The following is a 21,271-nucleotide window of genomic DNA, read 5'->3' on the forward strand; positions in this document are numbered from 1 at the left end:
TGCACATCTAGCTTTTGCCCACAGGCCATTCCCGTGTTCCCTGGGGAGACGGGGCAGCCAGAGCTGCCCCTGTGCCCAGGGGACAGCCACTGTCGCCTCACACAGCACGCTAGCCTCTTGATGCACCAAAGGCTCCCCGAAATTGCCTGCAAAGGCAGGCTATTCTGTTTGTTACAGAGAACTTTAAATCCCTACAGCAGATTGTTTCCAGTCCAGACTTACTGCAGTACCAGCTGAAGTCTCATAAATCTCATAAGTCTCATTAACTAATTCATCTCATTCATCTCTTCTATATAAACTCTGTTTTACAAAATATCAGTCTTTTCTAGTTCTCTTCTTGCACAATCTAATTAAGCACTGTGTCTACTTACACTTGTTTTACTGCTTTGCAAAAAGGCTGTGCTAGTCACAGCCGAAACTCTGCTACGCCCACAGACACACGCACCCACACCCCCCCCTTTATCTCAAATTCACTAAAGCCAAGGCTTGAGTTGCTGTAAGGGGGAGAATTCTTGGAATTCCTTTAACTCGCTTTATCGTAGGTAAGCATAAATCACCGTACTATAGTTCTCCTGTGTAAAATGCTGCTCTTGTTACAACAAAATCTTAAAATCTCCACAAACACTACTATACAATCTGAGAATCAAATTACCACAATGCAGCGGAAGAAAATCACCACACAAAATCACTGGGAAAGGGCATATTTCTCAAAGTGCTCACTTTTCTCAACACAACACAGCATACCATACTTCGGCATTTACTCACGTCAATTTTTCCTGGACACAATCAAAATAACAGCATGCAGTCTAGAAATGAAATCCAAACATCCAAGGCAAAGGAACTCTCTGAGCTCATACTCACGGTTAAAATGTACCAAATCTACACAAATCACTACATTTAAACACGATAAATACTATCACTGACATTCTTCCACTCGCTTCCTGCGGGGCACTTCTCTCCCTGCCCCCGCAGCCTGCTGCAGCCGGCGCCTCAGGCCTCACTCAGCTGCTTCAAACACGGGTAGTACTGACCCCCCCGCACTGTAGGGCCCTGTAGATCTACTCTCTTTTATACACCATACAATTATACACTTGCACGATTAGAAACACAGTGCACTGACCACACAGTGCACACATTAACCATACAGCAACACAGTGTCCGGACATCATACACACACACAAACAAAGCACACACGGGCTCAGCGGTTCTGCTCTATCATAACTATGAACCCCCAACACACATACACGGGTTCACCCGGCTCACCCCTAGAGCCTCTAGCAGTTCTCCTCTATCAGAACGATGAACCCCATCTCTAATACAGCTGCTCTATCAGCTGAACCCAGACGTCTCTGGGTGGTTTACTCCCTTGCTCTCCTTTCCCTCCCCCGGGGGCCCCTCAGTACATACCGTATCTTCCTCCGCAGGCCAGCAGGTCCTTGTCTGTCCTTGCAGGTGGCAAGTTGAGACGAGCGGAGCCCCACCAGGAAAAAATCCTAGGGCGCGCCTTGGAGGTCCATCTATCCCCCCTGCCCCTGCGGGGACAGAGAGCTCCCTTCTTGGTCGCCATAATGTTTTGCAGAGAAAAGAAGAAACCTCACAACTTTATAAAAGTTGTAAAGCCCGGTATGTTTATTTACGACACGCGCCGGACGCAAGTCCCCCAACAAGGCATGCGTGCCTCTGAAGACCTCGGGTCTTCTTTTATCCCCCTTCCAAATGCATATGCATACAGTTTCACAATAAGTTCATACATATTCATTCTGCGTGACATTTAGCACCAGTTCTTCTTTATCAAAGGAATTTCTAAGTCGGGGCAAATCGACCTTGTGGTTTTTTCTGTTTTTCTTTCTCTGTCTCCTTGCTGTCTCGGCATGTGAGTTCTTCCTTCAGCTTTGGCCTCACAGACTTTTCACCTCTCTTAGACACTTCACCTAATTCAGAATGGATCTTTACTCTGTCTGACCCCCTTGACCCCTTGACCACCTCAGTGACCCCTCATGGACCCCAGTGACCCCACTGACCACCCCACGGACCCCAGTGACCCCTTGGCCACCCCACAGACCCCAGTGACCCCTCATGGACCCCAGTGACCCCACTGACCACCCCACAGACCCCAGTGACCCCTCATGGACCCCAGTGACCCCACTGACCACCCCACGGACCCCAGTGACCCCTTGGCCACCCCATGGACCCCAGTGACCACCCCACTGACCCTCCTGATCCCCCCCCATGGACCACCTGGGACCACCCCAGGACCCTCAGGGACCACCCCGGGACCCCCTCATGGACCCCCCTGACCCCCCCATGGCCACCCTTGGACCCCCCTGGTCCTCAGGAACCACCCCGGGACCCCCAGGACCTTCATGGTACCCCCATGGACCCTCCTGAGCCCTCAATGACCCCCAGGACCCCCCCCATGGACCCTCATGGACCCTCGTGACCCCACCATGGTCACCCATGGACCCCCCTGACCCCCCATGGACCCTCATGGACCCCCCTGACCCCTTCAATGACCCCCAGGACCTTCATGGACCCCCATGGACCCTCATGGACCCCCTATGGTCACCCTTGGACCCTCCTGACCCTCCCATGGACCCTCAGGACCTTCACGGACCCTCAGGGACCACCCAGGACCTTCATGGACCCTCCTGAGCCCCCCATGTACCCTCCTGAGCCCCTCAATGACCCCCAGGACCTTCATGGACCCCCCCCCATGGACCCTCCTTGACCCTTCCTGAGCCCCCCATGGACCCCCCCATGGACTCCCCTTGACCCCCAGGGACCCCATTGACCCCATGGACCCTCCTGAGCCCCCCATGGACCCTCAGGACCCCCTTGAGGACCCCAACATGGACCCTCTTGACCCCCCCCCACCATGGATCCCCCTGGGACCACCCCGGGACCCTCAGGGACCACCGGGACCCCCCCATGGACCCCCCTGACCCCCCCATGGACCACCTGGGACCACCCCGGGACCCTCAGGGACCCCCCTAACCCCCCCCATGGACCCTCTGGACCCCCTTGAGGACCCCCCCATGGACCCCCCTGAGCCCCCCTGGGTGCTCAGGACCCCCTGGAGGGCCCCACGGACCCCCGGGACCCCTCAGGGACCCCTTGGCCACCCCACGGACCCCCGGGACCACCCCATGGACTCGTCACGAAACCTTTGGCCACCCCATGGACCCTCCTGAGCCCCCCATGGACCCTCAGGACCCCCTTGAGGACCCCAACATGGACCCTCCTGACCCCCCCCCCCCCACCATGGACCCCCCTGGGACCACCCCGGGACCCTCAGGGACCCCCCTGACCCCCCCCATGGACCACACTGACCACCCCAGTGACCCCTCAGGGACCCCTCACAGACCCCAGTGACCCCTTGACCACCCCAGTGACCCCTCATGGACCCCACTGACCACCCCAGTGACCTCATTGACCCCCATGGACACCATTGACCCCTTGAGCACCCCAGTGACGCCTCACGGACCCCAGTGACCCCCTGACCACCCCAGTGACCCCAGTGACCCCAGTGACCCCTCACTGACCCCACTGACCCCTCAGGGACCCCAGTGACCCCAGTGACCCCTCACTGACCCCCACTGACCCCCCAGGGACCCCAGTGACCCCAGTGACCTTCATGGACCCCCATGGACCCTCCTGAGCCCCCCATGGACCCCCATGGACCCGCCTGAGCCCCCCCCTGACCACGCCACTGACCCCTCATGGACCCCCTGACCACCCCAGTGACCCCCGTAACCCCAATGACCCCTTGGCCACCCCAGTGACCCCTCATGGGCGCCAGTGACCCCCTGACCACGCCACTGACCCCAGTGAAGCCCCCAGTGACCCCTCACGGACCCCCTGACCACCCCAGTGACCCCCGTGACCCCAGTGACCCCTTGGCCACCCCAGTGACCCCTCATGGACCCCAGTGACCCCCTGACCCCCCCAGTGACCCCTTGGCCACCACCCTGACCCCAAGCCAGGGGCGGGGCAATGAACGGCTTTGACTGACAGCTCTGGCCACGCCCCTTTTGGCGGGAGGGGAGTGCTGGGATGGAACTGGAATGGACTGGGATGGACTGGGAGGGAACTGGGATGGACTGGGAGGGACTGGGAGGGAACTGGGATGGACTGGGACAAACTGGGATGGACTGGGAGGAACTGGGAGGGACTGGGAGGGAACTGGGGGGGACTGGGATGGACTGGGAGGGACTGGGAGGGACTGGGAGGGAACTGGGAGGGAACTGGGAGGGACTGGGGGGGAACTGGGAGGGACTGGGAGGGACTGGGATGGACTGGGACAAACTGGGGGGGACTGGGAGGGAACTGGGATGGACTGGGAGGGAACTGGGATGGACTGGGAGGGACTGGGAGGGAACTGGGATGGACTGGGAGGGAACTGGGATGGACTGGGATGGACTGGGAGGGAACTGGGATGGACTGGGAGGGTCCAAAAGGGCTGAGGGGGACTGGGGGGCAGGGAGGGGCCCCCATTGTCCGCCCCCCCTTTTGTCCCCTCCCCCTTTTGTCCCCTCCGTGCCCCCCCCGCCCATCGCGTGTCCCGGCCCCCGCCGAGGAATCAATTTTATTGATTGATTGATTGGTTTGATTGATGGATTGATTTTATTGATTGATTGATTGGTTTGATTGATGGATTGATTTTATTGATTGATTGATTGGTTTGATTGATGGATTGATTTTATTGATTGATTGGTTGGTTTGATTGATGGATTGATTTTATTGATTGATTGATTGGTTTGATTGATGGATTGATTTTATTGATCGATTGGTTGGTTTGATTGATGGATTGATTTTATTGATTGATTGATTGGTTTGATTGATGGATTGATTTTATTGATTGGTTGGTTTGATTGATGGATTGATTTTATTGATTGATTGGTTGGTTTGATTGATGGATTGATTTTATTGATTGATTGATTGGTTTGATTGATGGATTGATTTTATTGATTGATTGATTGGTTTGATTGATGGATTGATTTGATTGATTGGTTGGTTTGATTGATGGATTGATTTTATTGAATGATTGGTTGGTTTGATTGATGGATTGATTTGATTGATTGATTGATTGGTTTGATTGATGGATTGATTTTATTGATTGATTGATTGGTTTGATTGTTGGAGTGATTTTATTGATTGATTTTATTGTTTGATTGATGGATTGATTTTATTGATTGATTGACTGATTTTATTGTTTGATTTATTTTAATGATTTATTTTATTATTTGATTTATTTATTTCCATTTGTTTTATTGTTCTATTTATTTTATTGTTTGGATTGATTTTATGGTTCGATTTAATGTATTGACTTATTTATTTTATTGTTCAAATTATTTAATTAATTTATTTTATTGTTTGATTTATTTATTTCAATTGATTTTATTGCATGATTGATTTTATTGTTCGATTGATTTTATTGTTTGAATTGATTTAATTGTTCAATTTAATTTATCGATGTATTTATTTCATTGTTTGATTTATTTAACTGATTTATTTCATTGTTTGGATTGATTTTATTGTTCAATTTAACTTATCGATTTATTTTTTTCATTGTTTGATTTATTTAATTGATTTATATTACTGTTTGATTTATTTATTTTTATTGATTTTATTGCTCGATTGATTTTATTGTTCGATTTAATTTATCGATTGCTTGATTTTATCGACTGATTTATTTTATTGCTCGATTGATTGTATTGTTCAATTGATTTTATTGACTTCTTTATTTTATTGTTTGATTTATTTAATGGATTTATTTTATTGTTTGATTTATTTATTTTCACTTATGTTATTGATCAATTTATTTTATTGTTTGGACTGATTTTATTGTTTGATTTAATTTATCGATTGATTGATTTTATCGATTGATTTATTTTATTGCTTGATTGATTGTATTGTTCAATTGATTTTATTGTTGGATTGATTGTATTGTTCGATTTAATTCATCGATTGATTTATTTTATTGTTCGATTGATTTTATTGTTCAATTTAATTTATTGATTGATTTATTTCATTGTTTGATTTATTTAATGGATTTATTTTATTGTTGGATTGATTGTATTGTTCAATTGATTTTATTGACTTATTTATTTTATTGTTTGATTTATTTAATGGATTTATTTTTATTGTTTGATATATTTATTTCCATTTATTTCATTGTTGGATTGATTTTATTGTTTGGATTGATTTTATTGTTCGATTCAATTTATCGATTGATTTTATTGCTCGATTGATTTTATTGTTTGATTGATTTTATTGTTGGATTGATTTTATTGTTCAATTTAATTTATCAATTGATTGATTTTATCGATTGATTATTTTATTGATCAATTGACTTTATTGTTCAATTAATTTTATCATTGGATTGATTTTATTGTTCGATTTCATTTATCGATGGATTTATTTTATTGTTCGATTGATTTTATTGTTTGATTTAATTTATTGATTTATATATTTTATTGTTTGATTTATTTAATTGATTGATTTTATTGTTTGGATTCATTGTATTGTTCGATTTAATTTATCGATTTATTGATTTTATTGATTGATTCATTTATTTTGATTGATTTTATTGCCGGATTGATTTTATCGTTGGATTGATTTTATTGTTTGATGTAATTTATTGACTTATTTATTTTATTGTTCGATTTATTTAATGGATTTATTTTATTGTTTGATTTATTTATTTCCATCTATTTTATTGTTCGATTGATTTTATTGTTTGGATTGATTTTATTGTTTGATTCAATTTATCGACTGATTTAAATTATTGTTCGATTGATTTTACTGTTGGATTGATTGTATTATTCGATTTAATTTATCGATTGATTGATTTTATTGCTGGATTGATTTTATTGTTCAATTTAATTTATTGATTGATTTATTTCATTGTTTGATTTATTTAATTGATTTATTTTATTGTTTGATTTATTTATTTTTATTGATTTTATTGCTGGATTGATTTTATTGTTCAATTTAATTTATCGATTGCTAGATTTTATTGATTTATTTATTTTATTGCTCGATTGATTTTATTGACTTATTTATTTTATTGTTCGATTTATTTAATGTATTTATTTGATTGTTTGATTTATTTATTTCCATCTATTTTATTGTTCGATTGATTTTATTGTTTGGATTGATTTCATTGTTCGATTCAATTTATCGACTGATTTAAATTATTGTTCAATTGATTCTATTGTTGGATTAATTTTATTGTTCAATGTAATTTATTGATCGATTGATTTTATCGATTGATTTTATTGTTTGATTTAATTTATCGATGGATTGATTTTATTGATTGATTCATTTATTTCGATTTATTTTATTGTTGAACTGATTTTATTGTTCGATTTAATGTATCGATTGATTGATTTTATCGATTGATTTTATTGCTGGATTGATTTTCTCCAAACCTCTCCTCCCTGGGCTGGGTTTGCCCTTTGCTCGGGGCCATAAATGCCCTGAAAAAACAAAATTTCTTTGTTGGGTTTGTGTTTGCAGAGCCCAAATCTGTTTTTGGGTTTTTGTGTTTGCAGAGCATTTCTGGCCCCAGGATGGAATTTGGAATCTGGAGAAAACCAGAAATAAAATCAAGTTTTGCTGGAGAAGGACAGAACAAAATAAAATAAAATAAAATAAAATAAAATAAAATAAAATAAAATAAAATAAAATAAAATAAAATAAAATAATGAAATAAAATAAGATAAAATGAAATAAAACAAAATAAAATTAAAATGAAATTAAATGAAATGAAATAAAATAAAAATGAAATTAAATGAAATAAAAATGAAATAAAATGAAATGAAATAAGATAGGATAAAATAAAATAAAATAAGATAAAATAAAATAAATTAAATAAAATAATAAATACAATAAAATAAAATAAAAATGTATTAAAACATAAAATGAAATAAAAATAAATAATAAATAAAATAAAATAAAATAAATAAAATATAAAATAATAAAATAAAATACTATACAATGTAATGTAATATAGTATAATATAGTATAGTATAGTATAATATAATATAATATAATATAATATAATATAATATAATATAATATAATACAATGTAAATGGATTAAAACATGAAATGAAATAAAAATAAATAGAACCCAAATCTGTTTGTTGGGTTTTTGTGTTTGCAGAGCATTTCTGGCCCCTGATGGAATTTGGAATTTGGAAGCTGAAGAAAACCAGAGATAAAATCGAGTTTTGCTGGGGAAGGACAGAATAAAATAAAATAAAATGAAATGAAATAAAATAAAATAAAATAAAATAAAATAATGAAATAAAATAAGATAAAATGAAATAAAATAAAATAAAATTAAAATGAAATGAAATAAGATAAAATAAAATAAAATAAAAATGAAATGAAATGAAATAAGATAAAATAAAATAAAATAAAAATGAAATGAAATGAAATAAAATAAGATAAAATAAAATAAAATAAAAATGAAATGAAATGAAATACAATAAAATAAATAATAAATACAATAGAATAAAAAAATGTATTAAAACATTAAATGAAATAAAAATAAATAAAATCAAATAAAATAAATAAAATACAAAATAATAAAATATAATACTATACAATGTAATGTAATATAGTATAATATAATATAATATAATATAATATAATATAATGTAATGTAATGTAATGTAATGTAATGTAATGTAATGTAATGTAATGTAATGTAATGTAATATAATATATTTTCCCCCAATTTTTCCCGTTTTTTTCCCATTTTTCCCCCAATGTCCCCAATCTCATTTCTCCCAATTTTCCCCCAATTTTCCCCCAATGTCCCCAAATCTCATTTTTCCCATTTTTTACCAATTTTCCCCCAATTTTTTCCCAAATTTTCCCCCACCGTCCCCAATGTCCCCAAATCTCATTTTCCCCAATTTTCCCCCAATTTTTCCCATTTTTTTCCCATTTTTCCCCCAATGTCCCCAACATCCCCAAATCTCATTTTTCTAAATTTTCCCCCAATTTCTCCCCAATGTCCCCAAATCTCATTTCTCCCAATTTTCCCCCAATTTTCCCCCAATGTCCCCAAATCTCATTTTTCTAAATTTCCCCCAATTTTCTCCCAATTTCTCCCCAATGTCCCCCCAATCTCCCCAATTTTCCCCAAATCTCATTTTCTAAATTTTCCCCGATTTTTCTCCACTTTTCCCCCAACTTTTCCCAATTTTCTCCCATTTTCCCCCAATGTCCCCAGATCTCATTTTTTAAAATTTTCCCCAATTTTTCTGCATTTTTCCCCCAATTTTTCCCTTTTTTTTCTCATTGTCCTTAATGTCCCCAATACTCATTTTTCTAAATTTCTCCCAATTTTTCCAATTTTTTCTCATTGTCCCCAAATCTCATTTTTCCCATTTTCCCCCCAATTTTTCCCCAACGTCCCCCCAGTCTCCCCAATGTCCCCAAATCTCATTTTCCCCAATTTTCCCAAATTTTCCCCATTTTCCCCAATTTTCCCAATTTTTCCCCATTTTTCCCCAATGTTCCCCCAATCTCATTTTCCCCAATTTTCCCCATTTTTTCCCCATTTTTCCCCCAATGTCCCCAATGTCCCCAAATCTCATTTTTCCCAATTTCCCCCCATTTTTCCCCAACTTCCCCTCCCCCCAAACACTTCCGGGTTTATTTTTGGGTTTTTCCGGAATTTTTTTTTTTTTTGGGTGGGCGTGGCAGCCAATCAGCGGCGGCAGCCAATCAGCGCCCGCGCTGTGGCCCCGCCCCCCCGGGTAAGATCCCCCCCCCCTCCCCCCCCGGGGCCTCATTCGGGCCCGGCGCGCGCCCGGTGAGTGGGGGAGGGGCGGGGGAGGGGAGGGGGTGGGGCCGGCCCCAAAACGGCCCCGGGACCGCGGGATTTGGGGCAAAAAGGGCAAAAATCGGCACAAAATCGGCTGAAATTGCACAAAATCAGCGGAAATCGGCCCAAAACGGGAAAGAAGGGGAAAAATCGGCACAAAATTGGCAAAAATTGACATAAAATCGGCTACAATAACCCAAAATCATCAGAAATCGGCCCAAAACCGGAAAAAAGGGGGAAAAATCGGCGCAGAATTGGCGAAAATTGGCACAAAATCGGCTGAAATTACACAAAATCAGCGGAAATCGGCCCAAAATCGGAAAAAAAAGGGGAAAAATTGGCACAAAATTGGCAAAAATTGGCATAAAATCGGCTGAAATTACACAAAATCAGCAGAAATCGGCCCAAAACCAGAAAAAGGGGAAAAATGGGCACAAAATTGGCAAAAATTGACACAAAATCACCCAAAACCATCCCAAAATACACAAAATTGGGAAAAATCGGCACTAAATCAGCTAAAATTACTCAAAATCGCCCTAAATTGCCCAAAATCAGGAAAAAAGGAGGAAAGTTGGCACAAAAGTGGCAAAAATTGACACGAAATTATTTTAAAATCTCCCAAAATTTAAATAAAGGGCGAAAATCGGCACTAAATTGACTCAAATTGTCACGAAATAATCCAAAAATCCCTAAAAGGGAAAAAAAGGGGGGAAAATCGACACAAAAATGGCAAAAATTGACATAAAATTGGCTTAAATTGCCCAAAATCAGAAGAAATTGCCCCAAAACCGGAAAAAAGGGGGAAAATCAGCGCAAAAATGGGAAAAATTGGCATAAAATCGGCTGAAATTACACAAAATCAGCAGAAATTGGCCCAAAAGCAGAAAAAAAGGCAAAAAATCGGCACAAAATGGGCAAAATTTGACAAAAAATCAGCTAAAAAGCCCCAAAACCAAAAAAAAAAAGGGGAAACATCGGCACTAAATTGGCAAGAATTGGTACAAAATTATAAAAAAATCCCTAAAATGGAAAAAAGGGGAAAAATCGGCACAAAATTGGAAAAAAATAACCTAAAATCACCCCAAACTACCCAAAACCAGAAAGAAAGGGGAAAAATTGGCACAAAATTGGAAAAAAATTGACACAAATTCACCCCAAAATTACCCCAAAATCCTAAAAAAGGGGAAAAAAGGCAAAGAATCGGCACCAAATTGGCAAAAAATGACACAAATTAATTCCAAAATCACCAAAAAATCCCAAAAAAGGGGGAAAAGGCAAAAATCGGCACCAAATTGACCCAAATTGGCACAAAATCGGCCAAAAATCCCCAAAATGGGGAAAAAAGTGGAAAAAAATCGGCCCCAAATTGGCCCAAATCCCCCAAACCCGACCCCAAATTTGCTCTTCAGCGCCCCCAAATCCCCCCAGGGACCCCCAAAATCCCCCCCAGACCCAAAACCTCCCCAAAAACCCCAAGGGGGACCCCAAAACCCCCTTAAGGACCCCCCAAATACCCCCCTGGGACCCCAAAATCCCTCAAAATTCCCCCTGGGACCCCAAAATCGCCCCCAGACCCAAAAATCTCCCCAGAGATCCCCATGGGGACCCCAAAATCTCCCCTGGGACCCCATTAACCCCTCGAAGCCCCCTCCCCATTACCCCAAATCCCCTCCTGGGACCCCAAAATCCCCACCAGGACCCCCCAAATCCCCTCCAAGCCCCCTCCCCATTGCCCCAAATCCCCTCAGGGACCCCAAATTCCCATCCAGGATCCCCCAAAGAGCCCCAAAATCGCCCAAGGACCCTCCTGGGACCCCCAAAACCCCCAAAATCCCCTCAAAATCCCCCGAAACCGACCCCAAAATCCCCTCCAAGCCCCCTCCCCACACCCCCAAATCGCCCCCAGACCCAAATATCTCCCCATAGATCCCAATGGGGACCCCAAAATCCCCTCAAGGACCCTCCTGGGACCCCTAAATCCTCTCCAAGCCCCCTCCTGGGACCCCCAAATCCCCACCAGACCCAAATAGCTCCCCAAAAATCCCAATGGGGACCCCAAAATCCCCCCAAGGACCCTCCCAGGACCCCCAAAATCCCCCCCAGACCCAATTATCTCCCCATAGATCCCAATGGGAACCCCAAAATCTCCCCTGGGACCCCATTAACCCCTCGAAGACCCCTCCCCATTACCCCAAATCCCCTCCTGGGACCCCCAAATCCCCTCAAGGACCCTCCTGGGACCCCCAAATCCTCACAGAGACCCCCAAGACCCCCAAAATGCCCCCCAAGGACCCCAATATCCTCCCCCTAATTCCCTTTCTCTCTCCCCAGGTCTCTCCGCACCATGTCCGGCTCTGCGCCCCCGAACCCCGCGGGACCCCCGAACCCCCCGAACCTTTTGGGGACCCCCTGGCCGCCCCCCCCTCCCCCGCACCGCCTGCGGGCCCTGGCGCGCTCCTGGCTGGACGAGGACGCGTCCTGGCCCGACCCCACCGTGGCGCCGCTGGGGAACGCCGAGATCCGCGCCCACATCCTCGTCAAAAACCCCGAAACCCCCGCATTTAACCCCGAAACCGCCGGATTTAACCCCAAAACCCCCGCATTTAACCCCAAAACCCCCCCATTTTTCGGGGTGCTGGCCGGCTGCCCGTTCGCCGAGGCGGTGTTCGCGCTGTCGGGCTGCTCCGTGCTCTGGAAGGTTCCTGAAGGTTCCCGGCTGGGCCCGGGCCGGGCGCTGCTGGCCGAGGTTCGCGGCCCCGTTTCCGGGCTGCTCCTGGCCGAGCGCACGGCCCTCAACGTCCTGGGCCGCTGCAGCGGCGTGGCCTCCATGGCCGCCCGGGCCCGGGGCGTCGCCGAGAGCCGAAATTGGGGAGGGGTCGTGGCGGGGACGCGCAAGGGCACGCCCGGCTTCAGGGCGGCCGAGAAGTACGCGCTGGGCGTGGGGGGCATGCAGGGGCACCGCCAGGGGCTGGGGGCCTTCGGCCTCGTCAAGGACAACCACAGGGCCGTGGCCGAGATGGGCGGAGGCGGGCAGGAAGGGGTTAAACGGGTAAGGACCCCAATTTTGGGGTGAGAGACCCCCGAAATTGGGGAAAAAATTGGGGTAAAATGGGGGAAATTTGGGTGGGAAATGGGGGGTCCGGGCTGCTCAAGGACAAGCACAGGGCCGCGGCCGAGATGAGCGGAGGTGGGCACGAAGGGGTTAAACGGCTGAGCACCCCAAATTTTGGGGGGATTTGGGGCGGTTTTGGTTGTGGGAGACCCCGAAATTTGGGGGAAAATGAGGGAAAATTTGGGTGGAAAGTGGGGGAGAAATGGGGAGAAATTTGGGTGGAAAACTGGGGAGAAGTGGGGGAGAAATGGGGTGGGGAGACCCCGAATTTGGGGGCAAAATTTGGGGGGTTCTGGTTGTGGGGACCCCCAAATCTGGGGGGCAAATGGGGAAAAATGGGGGAAAAATTTGGGGTAAAATGGGGGAAATTTGAAGGAAATGGGGAGGGGGGATCGGGGCAATCACAGGCCGGTGGCGGAGCTGAGCGGCGGGCAGGAAGGGGTTAGACGGGTAAGGACCCCAATTTTGGGGGGGTTTGGGGCGGTTTTGGTTGTGGGAGACCCGGAAATTTGGGTGGAAAATGAGGGATAATTTGGGTGGAAAATGGCGGAGAAATGGGGGAAAAATTTGGGGTAAAATGGGGTGGAAATAGGGGTGGAAATGGGGGAGGAATGAATGGGGGGAATCCGGAATTTGGGGGAAAAATTTGGGGGGTTCTGGTTGTGGGGACCCCCGGATTTGGGGAAAAATTTGGGGGAAATTTGGGGGAAAATGGGGGAGAAATTTGGGAGGGGCTGGGGGCGTTCGGGCTGCTCAAGGACAAGCACAGGGCCGTGGCCGAGATGGGCGGCGGGCACGAAGGGGTTCAATGGGTAAGGACCCCCAAATTTTGGGTCGGGGGAACCCCGAAATGTGGGGGGAAATGGGAAAAATTTGGGTGGAAATGGGGGAAAAATGGGTGGAAAATGGGGAGGAAATTTGGGGGGACAATCACAGAGAGAGCGACAGTGGGCAGGAAGGGGTTAAACGGGTAAGGACCCCAAATTTTGGGGGGTTTTGGGGTGGGGGAACCCCGAAATTGGGGAAAAAATTTGGGTGGAAAATGGGGAGGGGGATCAGGAATTTGGGGAGGGGGCATCTGGACAATCACAGAGCAGTGCATGGGAGACAGAGGAGGGGGTGACACAGGTGAGGACCCCAAAATTTGGGGGAAATTTGGGGTGGGAGAGCCCCGAAATTGGGGAAAAAAATTGGGTGAAAATGGGGGAGAAATGGGGAAAAAATTGGGGGGGAAATGGAGGAGAAATGGGGGGAGAATGGGGGGGGATCCGGCAGGTGGGGACCCCCTAAACTGGGGGGGAAATGAGTGGGGGGACCCTTGAATTGGGGCAGTTTTGGTTGTGGGGAGACCCTACAGAATTTGGGGGGGTTCTGGTTGTGGGGACCCCCAAATCTGGGGGGGAAATGGGGAAGAAATGGGGAAAAATTTGGGGTAAAATGAGGGGAAATTTGGGGGGGGAAATGGGGGCTCCGGGCTGCTCAAGGACAAGCACAGAGCGGTGGTGGAACTGAGTGAGGGACAGGAAGGGGTTAAACAGGTAAGGACCCCAAATTTTGGGGGGGATTTGGGGCGGTTTTGGTTGTGGGAGACCCCGAAATTTGGGGGGAAATGGGGCAAAATTTGGGTGGAAAATGGGGGAAAAATTGGGGAAAAATTTGGGGTAAAATGGGGTGGAGAGACCCCGAATTTGGGGGCAAAATTTGGGGGGTTCTGGTTGTGGGGACCCCCACATTTGGGGGGGGGAAATGGGGGAGAAATGGGGGAAAATTTGGGGGGAAAATGGGGTGGGGAAACCCAAAATTTGGGGGGCAAAATTTGGGGGGTTCCGGTTGTGGGGACCCCGAATTTGGGGTAAAATGGGGGAAATTTGGGGGGCAAATTTGGGAGGGGTCCGGACAATCCCGGAGCGCTGGCAAAGGCGAGCACCCCAAAATTTGGGGGATTTTTGGGTGGTTTTGGGTGTGGGGGGACCCCGATTTTGGGGCGGTTTGGGCACGGTGGGACCCCGAAATTGGAGGTGAAATGAGGAGGAAATTTGGGGGGAGACCATGAAATTTGGGGGGAAAATGGGGTGGGGAGACCCCGAAATTTGGGGAAAATTTTGGGGGGAAAGGGAGTGGGGGGACCCCGAAATTTGGGGGGTTTTGGTTGGAGCGAGACCCCAAATTTGAGGGGAAAATTCCCAATTTTTGGGGATGAATTTTGGTGAAAATTCCCAATTTTGGGGATGAATTTTGGTGAAAATTCCCAATTTTTGTGGATTAATTTCCAAATTTTTGGGGATGAATTTTGAGTAGGAATTCCCAATTTTTGGGGGTTAATTTGGGGGTAAAGTCCCAATTTTTGGGGATTAATTTTGCGTAGAAATTTTCAGTTTTGGGGGAATCATTTCTGAATTTTTGGGGATTAATTTTGCTGGAAAATTGCCAATTTTTGAGTAGAAATTCCCAATTTTTGGGGATAATTTTGTGGGAAAAATCCCAATTTTTGGGGTGAAAATTCGCAATTTTTGGGGTAATTTTGGGGTGATAATTCCCAATTTTTGGGGTGAAAATTCCCAATTTTTGGGGATTAATTTTGAATAGAAATTCCCAGGTTTTTTTGGGGGGGGGAAATTTTGAGTAGAAATTCCCGATTTTTGGGGAATAATTTCTGAAATTTTGGGGGTAATTTTGGGAAAATTCCCAATTTTTTGAGATTAATTTGAGGGGAAAATTCCCCATTTTGGGGGGATTATCTTTGAGTAGAAATTCCCAATTTTGGGGGTTAATTTACGGGGAAATTCCCAATTTTTGGGGATTAATTTGGGGCAGACATTGCCAATTTTTGGGGATTAATTTCCGAATTTTTGTTGATTAATTTTGAGTAGAAATTCCCAATTTTTGGGGGATTAATTTTGAGTAGAAATCCCCAATTTTGGGGTATTAATTTGGGAGTCAAATTCTCAATTTTTGGGGATTAATTTCCGAATTTTTGGGGATGAGTTTGGAGGGGAAATTCCCAATTTTTGGGCTGAAAATTCCGAATTTTGGGGGATTAATTTCCAAATTTTTGGAGATTAATTTGGGGAAAAAATCCCAATTTTTGGGCATAAATTTTGAGCAGAAATTCCCAATTTTGTGGGTTAAAATCACAATTTTGGGCGTTAATTTTGGGGTCCCACAGCTGATTTTGGGCTGGGGGCTACATGCGGAAATTGGGGATCAATTTTGGGGGGGAAATTCCCAATTTTTGGGGATAATTTTGGGGTGAAAATGCCCAATTTTTGGGGATGAATTTATGGGCAAATTCCCAATTTTTGGGGATAATTTTGGGTGAAAATTCCCAATTTTTGGGGATGAATTTTAGAGGGAAATTCCCAATTTTTGGCCATTAATTTGGGGATTAATTTCCAAATTTTTGGGGATGAATTTTGAGTAGAAATTCCCAATTTTTGGGGATTAATTTCTGAATTTTTTGGGGATTAATTTCAGAGGGAAGTCCCCAATTTTGCAGATGAATTTTGGGGACAAATTCCCAATTTTGGGGGATTAATTTGGGGCAGAAATTGCCAATTTTTGGGGATTCATTTCTGAATTTTTGTTGATTAATTTTGCGTATAAATTCCCAATTTTTGGGGGATTAATTTTGAGTAGAAATCCCCAATTTTGGGGTATTAATTTGGGAGTCAAATTCTCAATTTTTGGGGATTAATTTCTGAATTTTTGGGGATGAGTTTGGGGGGGAAATTCCCAATTTTTTAGGGACTAATTTTGAGTAGGAATTCCCAGTTTTTGGGTGGGAAATTCCCAATTTTTGGGCATTAATTTCCGAATTTTTGGGGATTCATTTGGGGAAAAAAAATCCCAATTTTTGGGAATTAATTTCCAAATTTTTGGGGATAAATTTTGAGTAGAAATCCCCAATTTTTGGGGATTAATTTTGAATAGAAAAACCCAATTTTTGGGGATTAATTTCCAAATTTTTGGGGATTAATTTCGAGTAAAAATCCCCAATTTTTGAGGATTAATTTTGAATAGAAGAACCCAAATTTTGGGGGGCAAATCCCTAATTTTTGGGGGTTATTTTGGGGTCTTTTCAGCTGATTGAGGGGGCACGCCGGGCCGGGGGCTTCACGCAGAAATTGGGCGTGGAGTGCGCGAGCGCCGAGCAGGCGCTGGAGGCGGCTGAGGCCGGGGCCGACGTCGTCCTGCTCGACAACCTGAGCCCAGAGGTGAGCCCCAAAACATCGGGGAACCCTGAAAATCGAAATTTTGGGGGAAAACTGGTGAAAATTTGGGGAAAAATGGTGAAAATTTGAGGGAGAAACTAAAAAATGTGGCCCAAAATTGGGGTGGTGATGGTGGAGATTTGAGCTCTGAGCCCACGGGGGAGCCCCGAAAATTGGGGAACCCCAAAAATCGAAATTTTGGGGGGAAAAGGTGAAAATTTGGGGGAAAAAGGTGAAAATTTTGGGAAAAAAGGTGAAAATTTGGGGAAAAACGGTGAAAATTTGGGGGAGAAAACCCCAAAAATGGCCCAAAATTGGGGTGGGGATGGTGGAGATTTGAGCTCTGAGCCTACGGGGGAGCCCCAAAATATCAGGGAACCCCGAAAATCGATATTTTGGGGAAAAACGGTGAAAATTTGGGGGAGATAACTGCAAAAAATCGGGTTTTTTTGGGGGGTCAAATAATCCCAGAATTGATAAATTTTTTAGGGACCCAAATTTTAGGGCAGATTTTAGGTTGAAAGTCCCAAATTTTGGGGTTTTTCTTGGTGGGTGGGACCCCAAAATTGGGTGGAAAATCCCAAATTTTTGGGGTTTCTGGTTTAGGAGGGATTTGGGGGTGGGCACCCCAATTTTTGGTGGAACAATCCCAGAATTAGTGATTTTTTTATAGGGACCCAAATTGGGCAAATTTTGGGTTGGAAATCCCAAATTTTGGGTATTTTTAGTTGGGTGAGACCCCAAAATTGGGTGCAAAATCCCAAATTTTGGGGATTTTGGGTTTAATGGGGATTTGGAGGATTTGGGGGTGGATGCCCCAATTTTGGGTGGAATAATCCCATTTTTAATGGGTTTTTATAGGGACCGAAATTGGGCAGATTTTAGGTTGAAAATCCCAAATTTTGGGGTTTTTCTCGGTGGCTCGGACCCCAAATTTTGGTTGGAAAATCCCAAATTTTTGGGGTTTCTGGTTTAATGGGGATTTGGGGGTGGACACCCCAATTTTGGGTTAAATAATCCCATTTTTAATGGGTTTTTATAGGGACACAAATTAGGCAGATTTTAGGTTGAAAATCCCAAATTTTGGGGTTTTCGGGATGGGTGGGACCCCAAAATTGGGTGGAAAAATCCCAAATTTTTGGGATTTCTGGTTTAAGGGCAATTTGTAGAATTTGGGGATGGACACCCGGATTTTGAACGCCCAATTTTAAGCAGAACAACCCCAAAATTGATAAATTTTTTTCAGGACCCAAACTGGGCAAATTTTGGGTTGGAAACCCCAAATTTTTGGGATTTCTGGTTTAATGGATGAGGTTTAATGGAGGAGGATTTAGGGGTGGACACCCCAATTTTGGGTCAAACAATCCCAGAATTGATAATTTTTTTTTAGGGGCCCAAATCAAGCAAATTTTGGGTTGGAAACCCCAAATTTTGGGGTTTTTCTCGGTAGCTTAGACCCGAAATTTTGGGTGGAAAATCCCAATTTTTTGGGGTTTCTGGTTTAGTGGGGATTTGGGGGTGGACACCCCAATTTTGAACGCCCAATTTTAAACGGAACAATCCCAAAATTGGTCATTTTTTCTGGGGACCCAAACTGGGCAAATTTTGGGTTGGAAACCCCCAAATTTGGGATTTATCTGGGTGGGAGAGACCCCAAATTTTGGGTGAAAAATCCCAATTTTTTTGGTGTTTGTGGTTTAAAGGGGATTTGGGGGTGGACACCCCGATTTTGGGTGAAACAATCCCCAAATTTGTGGGGATTTTTATGGAAAAAAACTCAAATTTGAGCAGGGACACCCCAATTTTGGGTCCAAATCCCCGGATTTGTGGGGATTTTTATGGGGAAAACCCAAATTTGAGCAGGGACACCCCAATTTTGGGTTCAAATCCCCGGATTTGTGGGGATTTTTATGGGAAAAACCCAAATTTGAGCAGGGACACTCCAATTTTGGGTTAAATTTCCCGGATTTGTGGGGATTTTTATGGGGAAAACCCAAATTTTAGCAGGGACACCCCAATTTTGGGTTCAAATCCCGCCCAACCCCAAATTTTGGGGTTCACTGACATTATCCTATTTTACCGGGATCTGCACACGGATAAACTCCAAAAATGGGGAGAAACCCATAAAAATGGGAAAAAAATCAAAAAATATTTGGATAAATCCCCCCAAAAAAAAGGGGGGGGGGAATCTCAAAAAATTTGGGATAAACCCCAAAAATGGGGAATCAACAAAAAAAAAAAAAGCAGAAAACCCCAAAAAAATGAGGAAAAAACCCAAAAAGGGGGGATGAACCCGCCAAAAATGGGGAAAAAAAGCCAAAAAGCTGGGGTAAAGTCCAAAAATTGAGAAAAAAACCAAAAAATTGGAATAAATGCCAAAAAATTGGGATAAAACCCCCACAAAATGGGGATGAAACTCCAAAAAATGGGGATAAAAGCCCCCAAAATGGGGATAAACATCAAAAATAGGGATAAAGTCCAAAAAATGGGATTATTCCCAAAGAAATGGGGAATAAACCACAAAAAATGGGGGAAAATGCCAGAAAAATGGAAAAACCCAAAACAAAAAGTGGGAAAAAATAAAAAAACATGGGAATAAAAACGAAAAATAAGGAAAAAAACCCAAAAAATGAGGACATGGTGCAAATATTTGGGATAAACTCCAAAAATTGGGATGAAACCCCAAAAATGGGAAAAACAAACAAACAAACAAAAAGGAATGAACCCTAAAAAACAGGGGGAAAAAACCCCCAAAAAATTGAGATAAAGCCCCAAAAAATGTGGGGAAACCCCAAAAATTAGGAAGAAAAACCCCGAAAAATAGGAAGAAAAACCCCAAAAATGGGGCTGTGGATCTTTTGAAATGGGGATAAGCCCCCAAAAAATGGGAAAAGAACCCAAAAAAATGGGGAAATAAACAAAAAAAAAATTGGGATAAACCCTAAAAATGGGACTGAAACTGGGCAGGTTTTGGGTTGCAAAGCCCCAAATTTTGGGTTTTTTGATGTTCTCCTCGTTTTGCAGGCGCTGCACGCGGCGGCCGCGCGCGTCAAGGCCGCGCACCCGCGGGTGCTGGTGGAGGCCAGTGGGGGCATCGGCCTGGAGAGCCTGGGCAGCTTCCTGGGGCCCCACGTGGACGTCGTGTCCATGGGGTGCCTGACCCACAGCGCCCCCGCGCTCGACTGCGCCCTCAAGGTGGTGGGGATGGGGGACGGAGCCGAGGAAAAGTGAAAATCAAACGTGGAAACCCCAAAATTTCACCCTGGAGCCCTGAAATCCATCCCAGAAACCCCAAAATCCATCCCAGAAACCCCAAAATCCAACCTGGAACCCCTAAAATTCATCCCAAGAACCCAAAATCCATCCTGGAAACCGTGAAATTTGGGAACCCTGAAATCCATCCCAGGAACCCCAAAAATCCAACCTGGATTTATTTAACCTGAATAAAATCCAACCTGAGATGGGGAAACACCTGGAACCCTGAAATCCATCCCAGGAACCCCCAAAATCCGAGCAGGAACCCCCAAAATCTAGCCTGGAATCCCCAAAATCCAACCCACCAAACCCAGCCTGGAACCAATGGAATCCCGGGAACCCCAGAATCCATCCCTGAACCCCCAAATCCGCCCCAGGAGCCCCCCAGCCCTGCAGGCCCTGCCCCGGTTCCTGGGGCCCCACGGGGCCGTCGTGTCCATGGGGTGCCCGACCCACAGCGCCCCCGCGCTCGACTGTGCCATCAGGGTGCTGGGCATGGGGGACGGAGCCGAGGAACCCTGAAAATCCAACGTGGGAACCACAAAAATTTGCCCAGAAACCCGAAAATCCCACCCAGAAACCCCCAAATCCATCCCAGATACCCCCAAAATCCAACCTGGAACCAATGAAATCCAACCTGAGATGTGGAAACGCCCGGAACCCTGAAATCCGTCCCAGGAACCCCAAAAATCCAACCTGGAAACCTCAAAATCGAACCTGAAACCCTGAAATTTGGGAACCCCAAAATCGAACCCCGGGAACCCCCAAAATCCAACCCAAAACCCTGAAGATCCAACCTGGAACCAATAAAATCCAACCAGAGATGGGGAAACACCTGGAACCCCAAA

The 21,271-nt window shown here is 44.6% G+C and overlaps 1 protein-coding gene across 1 annotated transcript; it reads left to right on the forward strand.

The window, feature by feature from the left end:
• Positions 1–3,002: 3,002 nt before the first annotated feature.
• On the forward strand, positions 3,003–20,399 carry LOC134433382 (nicotinate-nucleotide pyrophosphorylase [carboxylating]-like). The gene is made up of 4 exons (XM_063182239.1): positions 3,003–3,154; positions 12,177–12,885; positions 17,040–17,171; positions 20,193–20,399. The coding sequence occupies exons 1-4, from the start codon at positions 3,003–3,005 to the stop codon at positions 20,397–20,399; spliced, it is 1,200 nt and encodes a 399-aa protein (XP_063038309.1).
• Positions 20,400–21,271: the final 872 nt, after the last annotated feature.

This window comes from Melospiza melodia, unplaced genomic scaffold, assembly GCF_035770615.1.
Source record: "Melospiza melodia melodia isolate bMelMel2 unplaced genomic scaffold, bMelMel2.pri scaffold_18, whole genome shotgun sequence".
NCBI lineage: Eukaryota > Metazoa > Chordata > Aves > Passeriformes > Passerellidae > Melospiza > Melospiza melodia.